This window comes from Notolepis coatsorum, assembly GCF_963971535.1.
Source record: "Notolepis coatsorum genome assembly, chromosome: 19".
NCBI classification, from domain to species: Eukaryota; Metazoa; Chordata; class Actinopteri; order Aulopiformes; family Paralepididae; genus Notolepis; species Notolepis coatsorum.
In genome coordinates this window covers 67,569,742-67,577,241 of record NC_140183.1, presented here as the reverse complement: position 1 = coordinate 67,577,241, position 7,500 = coordinate 67,569,742, and the positions used below count along the sequence as shown (strand labels likewise).

At 46.5% G+C, this 7,500-nt stretch overlaps 1 protein-coding gene across 1 annotated transcript in view; it reads right to left on the bottom strand.

Annotated features, from left to right (window-relative positions):
• The window catches only part of adamts16 (ADAM metallopeptidase with thrombospondin type 1 motif, 16), a gene marked incomplete at both ends in the record, with an annotated part of 101,345 nt that overhangs the window by 53,098 nt on the left and 40,747 nt on the right, over nucleotides 1–7,500 (bottom strand). The window contains 1 exon segment of the mRNA XM_084336689.1: nucleotides 5,705–5,864. Coding sequence (XP_084192815.1) covers nucleotides 5,705–5,864 — 160 coding nt within the window.

The window sequence follows — 7,500 nt, the reverse complement described above, 5'->3', positions numbered from 1 at the left end:
ACATAGTGCTCAGGACAAGGTCTTTGCGCCCAATACGGAGCGGCAGTGTAACCGCTCGGCCTCGGCCTCAACAGCACCTGCTCCGCAACATGATTTTACACGTGTTGCGGGTTCCGGTCCCAGTACGCAGCGGCCTCCACTGAAACCCCGTTTTCCTGTCCTTGTGATTGGCGACTCCATCACCCGGCATATTAAGCTAGACAAGCCAGCCGAGATCAAATGTTTTGGGGGAGCCAGAGCTACCAACATTGAAGCCAACCTGAGATTTCTGGCGAATAGCATAGTCAAGGGAAAAGTTAACCCACATCTAACACCCACTGAAGATAAATTCGACCATATTGTTATACACGTCGGAAATAATGACTGTAGGATGAAAGTCTCTGAGGTCACAAAGATCAACATAGTTAGGCTTTCTGACCTCGCCAGAAAGATGAGTCGGCATCGAGTAATCTTCTCTGGCCCCCTGCCTGTAAACCGGCATGATGATGAGTTCATGAGTAGGACAGCTTCTCTACACCGATGGCTGGAAAAATACTGTAAAGAACAGGGCTTAGGGTTCGTGGATAACTGGTCCTCTTTCTGGGGGCGCCCTGGCTTGCTGAGAAAGGACGGTGTGCATCCTAACATGCAAGGCGCCTCTCTCTTATTTCGCAATATAGACAAGATTATAGCTTCGGGCTGACAGCCACCCCACAAGCATGCCAGGGTGCAGGCTCTTAGCGAGCCTGCTAGTCATGCTAAACCGATGGAGCCTGCCAATCCTTATACCTTTCTTGCTGGGTCCCTCCTCCTCCAGGCTCCCCACTCCTCTCTTTTTATTTCTATCCTTAAACCGGTATACCCAATCAAAACTAGAATATCTCATTACGCTCCGCTTTACCCAGCTCGTCCTTGTGCGATAAACCATGTCAACTTAATTGCGATTAAACTTACCCGCATGGCTGAAAATCGCGCTGCTAAGTATACAGAGTGTGTGAAGGTTGGCCTTATCAACATCCGCTCTCTGCCAACCAAAGCTCTTTTGGTAAATGAACTGATAACAGACCATAGTCTCGACCTATTGGGCCTCACTGAGACATGGCTTAAACCTAATGACTTTCTGCCCTTAAACGAGGCCTCACCCCCTAATTTTAGTAGCTCCCACATCGCACGCACCTCCAAGAAAGGAGGCGGAGTTGCTCTAATTTACGACTCTAAGCACAACTTTACATCCGACGCAAACTGTACGTTTTCCTCGTTTGAGGTGCTCCCTCTCCACCCAACAGAAAGTGTGGCGGTCTGATTCCTACCTCCACTGCATCCTTTGTAATGGCTGTCCTATACTGCCCCCCAGGCCCTTACACCCTCTTCCTAGATGAATTTTCAACTTTCATCTCTGAGCTTGTTATGCGCTCAGATAACATTTTAATTGTTGGTGATTTTAACATTCATTCCAACAAAACTCTAGATCCCCTAAATAAGGCTTTACCGACATTATTGACTCTGTCGGTCTCATTCAAATCGTTGACCAACCCACTCACAGTGGTGGGAACACCCTTGACCTAGTCCTAGCCCGCGGTCTCACTGTGTCAAATTTGACCGTCTCCCCCTATGTTCCTGCTCTCTCAGACCACTACCTCATCAAATTTCAAATTGATCTGACGGTTTCTCGCCCAGACAGTGTAGAATCCTACATGAGCCGTCGTATTAACGCCTCAACTGTCCCAACTCTAGTTAACTGCCTACCAGACACCCCCTCTCCCTTCCTCTCTTACTCTGGCCCCCTTGATCTCTTTACAGACAAACTTAATGCCGCCCTTCGTAGCACGCTCGACATTGTCGCTCCCCTTAAGCCTAAAATTAAACGTGCTCCGCAAAAACTAACTCCCTGGTTTACGGAGGAAACGCGCTCCTTTAAAAAGGCTTGTCGCAAACTTGAACATAAATGGCGTTCGACCAAACTCGAAGTATTCCGCCTCGCCTGGAATGATAGTTTACGTAACTACAAAAAGGCACTCTCACTTGCCAAAACCTCATATTTTTCCAGGCTCATAAATGAAAACAAAAACAACTCAACGTTTCTGTTTGACACAGTTGCAAAACGTATGCAGAAACAACCAAGTGCCCTAAACCATGCGTTCTCGGGTAACGAATTCATGAAATTTTTTACCAAGAAAATTGACCTCATTAGAGATGAAATTGTTGCTTTACTCAACAATCAGAGTCCCTCCCAACCTCTGATGGGCCTTCCCCCTGACTTTGATTCCAGCCATACGCTATGCTGCCTTGAAAACGTCTCACTTAGTGCCCTCTCTAAACTGGTTGGCGCGGCTAACCCCTCAACCTGTCTGTTTGACCCTCTTCCAGCAACTCTCATCAAAAAACTCTTCCCAACTCTAGGCCCTGCCCTACTCATTATCTTCAACACCTCCTTGTCTACTGCCGTGGTGCCCCTGGCCTTTAAATCAGCTGTCATTAAACCACTACTTAAAAAACCGAACCTCGACCCTCTAATCTTGAAAAATTACAGACCTATCTCCAATCTTCCGTTCCTATCCAAAGTGTTAGAACGGATCGTCGCAACGCAACTTACTGACCATTTATCAAACAATAATCTTAATGAATCTTTTCAATCTGGCTTTAGAGCCTTACACTCCACCGAAACGGCGGTTACCAAAGTCACAAATGACTTACTGCTCTCTCTTGACTCAAACCTCACTTCTGTGCTCTTATTGCTTGATCTCAGTGCAGCCGTTGACACTATCGATCACTCGATTCTTCTAGGTCGGCTTGAGAATCATGTTGGCATTCGGGGTCTCGCACTAGCTTGGTTTAAATCCTATTTAACTGATAGAACACACTGCATGGTCTATAATGATTTAACATCTGAGACCCTCCCAGTGCAATGTGGTGTCCCACAAGGCTCTGTCCTGGGCCCTTTGCTATTTTCGATTTACATGCTACCCCTCGGCGATATCATACGCAAATTTGGCATAAACTTTCATTTTACGCTGATGACACCCAATTATATATACCTATTAAGCCAAATGATTCCTCCCAACTACAAAACCTTGAGGCCTGCTTGTTTGCCATCAAAAAATGGATGTCGCAAAACGTTCTCCTCCTTAATGCAGATAAAAATGAGATGTTAATTGTTGGCCCGCCAAACCACAGAGGCCTGTTTCAGGACATCTCCCTCAACGTTGATACCTGTCATGTATCCCAGAGCTCCACCATAAAAAACCTCTGAGTCATTTTTTATTCCTCCCTCTCATTTAATGCACATATAAAAAATGTCACCAAAATTGCATTCTTCCATCTTCGTAATATCGCAAAAATTCGCCCCATTTTAACTCTGGCTGATGCTGAAACCCTGATTCATGCTTTTGTCTCATCACGTCTGGACTACTGTAATGCACTTTTTTCAGGCCTACCTAATTCAAGCATCAAAAATCTTCAACTCGTGCAAAATGCGGCTGCACGGATGCTAACTAGAACTAGAAAATTTTATCACATCACACCAGTTTTGTCCGCCCTACACTGGCTTCCTATTCAAGCCCGATCTGACTTTAAAGTGCTACTCCTCAACTACAAAATTTTAAATGGGCTTGCACCGCTCTATCTATCCGATCTCATCTCCCGATACTCGCCGCTCGTGCTCTCCGCTCACAAAATGCGGGGCTTCTATCGATTCCTAGGGTTAAAACGAAATCCGCCGGCCACAGAGCCTTTGTCTACCGCGCTCCCTTCCTGTGGAACAAATTACCTGCCGTCATCAGGGGCGCCTGCTCTGTCGAAGCTTTTAAATCCCTGCTTAAGACCCATCTTTTCTCTCTCTCCTTCAACCTATCCTGATCTCACCTGGTCGGGGACTGACCTTTAGATTAATCTCTCTAGTTTAGTTAGGAAATTTATTTTCCCCCATGTCTGCTTTTTTGCTGCAGCACCACAAACATGGGAACTCTCTAACTCCTCCCCCCCCCCCATCCCTCCCCCCCCCCCCCCTCCCCTCCCCTCCCCTTCCCTCCCCATCTCTCTGAGTGCCCGTCTCCTAGCGCTGACTAAGGTGATGGATGCCTCGGGTCTTGGCCAAGATTGCAGTGACTGCTCTACATGCACCACCGAGGCCTTGGATCAGTTACTTACCGTCGTCTGTCCGTGGTCCTGTCAACTGATGTGTCAACGCGGTTTCATTGCTGGGTTAAGTACTTCTATTCTATTCACATAATATGCTTACTTCATATATCTACTCTATTCACATATATGCTTACCACTTGTATCTATTGCTATGTCCGCCCACTACAATCACATGAGCTGTCTAACGCCTGTCCCGTCTCCCTGTCCCCCTGTGAGTTGCTGTCCTGGAGTGCTGACCGGAGTGTCGGACGTCCCGTGATGAAGGCCGGGAGGATGCGACCCTCTCTGCGTGCCCTCCTGTCTCCGGAGGTCTCGTAGTGGTGACCGGAGTGCCGGACGTCCCGCGATGATGTCGGGGAGTTCACGACCCTCTCTGCGCCGCCCCCTATCTCCCTGTCTCCGGCTGTCCCTGAGCAATGACCGGAGTGTTGAATGTCCCGTGATTAAGACGGGGAGGACGCAACCCTCTTTGCGCCGCCCCTGTGCCTCAAATAGATTCGCTATCAGCTCTATCTTCAATCTTTCAAAATGTTCAGTTGCTATCGCTATCAGCTCTATCTTTCATTTTTCAAAATGTTCAGTTGCTCTTGCATGCACTCATCTGTGTTTCACTACACACTTGAGTGCATGCTTACCAACTGTTAGTCTGCAACACTACTATCACCGACATCTAAGAAGGGAGATCCCCCCTTGAATGGCCCTTCTAAGGTTTCTCTCCTCCACACTGCCTGTGGAGCATTTTTTATTGTTAGGTTTTAGTGAGTTTTTCCTTACCTTCGCGTGGGGTATGTCTGGGAGTGCTTGCATTCTTTCATTTATTTGCATTTATTTTAAATTTGTTGGACCTTATGGTGTTCTTGTTCTGTTCTTGACTTATTGTTATGTTTTCTTCTTGACTTGTTTAAAGAAGACTTGTACGGCCCATGGGGACATTAACGTGTGTTGTCGGGCCTTATAAATAAATTTGATTTGATTTGACAGGACAGGAGAGGACAGGAGATGAGAAATAGGATAGGAGAGAGAGGATAGGAGAGGAGAGGAGAGGAGAGGAGAGGAGAGGAGAGGAGAGGAGGAGAGGAAAGGAAAGGAAAGGAGAGGAGAGGAGAGGAGAGGAGAGGAGAGGAGAGGAGAGGAGAGGATGGGAGAGGAGAGGAGAGGAGAGGAGAGGAGAGGAGAGGAGAGGAGAGGAGAGGAGAGAGAGATAGGATAGGAGAGAGGGGAGAGGAGAGAGAGGAGAGATAGGAGAGGAGAGGACAGGACAGGAGAGGACATGACAGGAGAGGATAGGAGAGAGAGGAGAGGAAATGAGAGAGAGGAGAGGAGAGGAGAGGAGAGGAGAGGAGAGGAGAGGAGAGGAGAGGAGAGGAGAGGACAGGAGAGGACAGGAGAGAGAGAGAGGAAGAGAGAGGAGAGGAGAGGAGAGGAGAGGAGAGGAGAGGAGAGGGAGGAGAGGAGAGGAGAGGAGAGGAGAGGAGAGGAGAGGAGAGGAGGAAAGAGATGGTGCTCATCCACGACGAAGCACGTATATATACAGACATCGTCCCCTAGATAGACTGATTACTAGCGACTCGGGAGGGGGACGACGTACCCAGGGTGTCACACGGCTCGTTCTTCCAGGAGCAGATGTCCAGGCCGGTGAGCAGGATGGCGTGGTCGTGACGGCGTCCCTCTCGACCCCCCAGGCCGGACTGCCACTGGCAGAAGCTGTTGAGCGTGTGGTCCGCGTGGTGGTTGATCGCCAGGCCGTCCTGGGGGAGGAGGGGGAGGAGGAGATCAGAGAGGCCTTCAAATAATCTTTGAATAAAGAGATGAGTGAAAGGAAATGAAAAAAGAAAGGAATGAAGGCGTGAGTGAAAGTGAGAGTGAAAGACGGATCTGTGTGTGTGTGTGTAAAGATTAGATTATATTAGATTAGATTAGATATTATTAGATTCAAATGTATTGTCATACAGCACAACGAAAATAAGTCTGGCATCCAACCAGAGTGCAAATGTAACAGTAAAGTGTAACAGCAGTATACAATGTACAGGTGATTAAACTGGGTATAAGATATATAAATTAGTATTGAGTGATAATCAGATGTATGTATGTATGTATGTATGTATGTACATATGTAGTATTAATATGTAAAGTGATACAGGTATGACGATGCTATGGTAGTAATTCATACTGACCGTGACCAGCAGTGTAACAAGTAAGAGTAGGTAATGTACAGATATAGATATAGTATCTACATACATGTAAAAAGGACTCAGGAATATATACTGTATATATGAACTGTGAATAGTGATGGACTAAAGGATGTCAGGAAGAGAGGGCAGCAGGTTAGTAGGGGGGTGAGGGAGGTCATGCGGTGATTGAAGGGTTGCCGGTTCGATACCCTGTGCTGAGTCGACAGCGGCGATACTGCCCAAAGCGCCCCTGAGCAAGGGAACCTAACCCCCACATATAACACAACGGGGCAGTTGTTTGTCATTGTGGCTGTTATCTGTCCTTGTAAAGATAAACCCCTACACACAAGGTTTTGTGACTCCTAAGAAGATTTCAATCTGTTCTCCATAACCAGCCCTTCCTCCCCCTCCTCCCTCCTCCCTGTGGGTTAATGGCAGCACGGCCAATTAAACACAGATTAAACCGGGCTTGAATACCTAACGCTGTCGCTAATGTGACACTGACATTATGTGGGACATTTTTGTCATTCCTCTGCCCGACAACAGCCTCTTCGAGGAGATTAAAATTCATTAACATCAGACACGGGCAGATGGGAATCATGGCCCTGCCTCCTCACCTGTTGAGACGAGGAATCCCCCTCGCCCCTCTCTGACACAGTCATACACACACACACACACAAACACACACTCACGCACACATGCACGCATCTCCACACATGCACCCTTACATACACCCCCCCCCCCCCCCCCCCCACGCAATTATCTGAGAATTGCCCCCTTAAATCTGGCAGAGATCCAAGGAAATGTATACCCTATGATTAAGGTGTCACTGTACAAAGAGCTTAGTAGTTAAGGAGGCCCCAGGAAATTCTCAGAGAGAGAGTTAGAGATCTGAGCCTTGGGGCTAATCGTGCCCAGTAAACAAACTAATAAACAAACAAAAAGATGATTATCTTAAACTAATTCCTGTCTTTCCTACCTGAGAAAACCAAACCTCATAACCTGTGAAATTAGCATAGGGTCTCGTGGATCATGGAGGCTAGGCCATAAGTCAATAGTCTCAATAGTAGTGACAATATATATATATATATATATATATATATATATATATATATATATATATATATATATATATATATATATATATATATATATATATATATATATATATATATATATATATATATATATATTATATATGAAACTGTTTAAA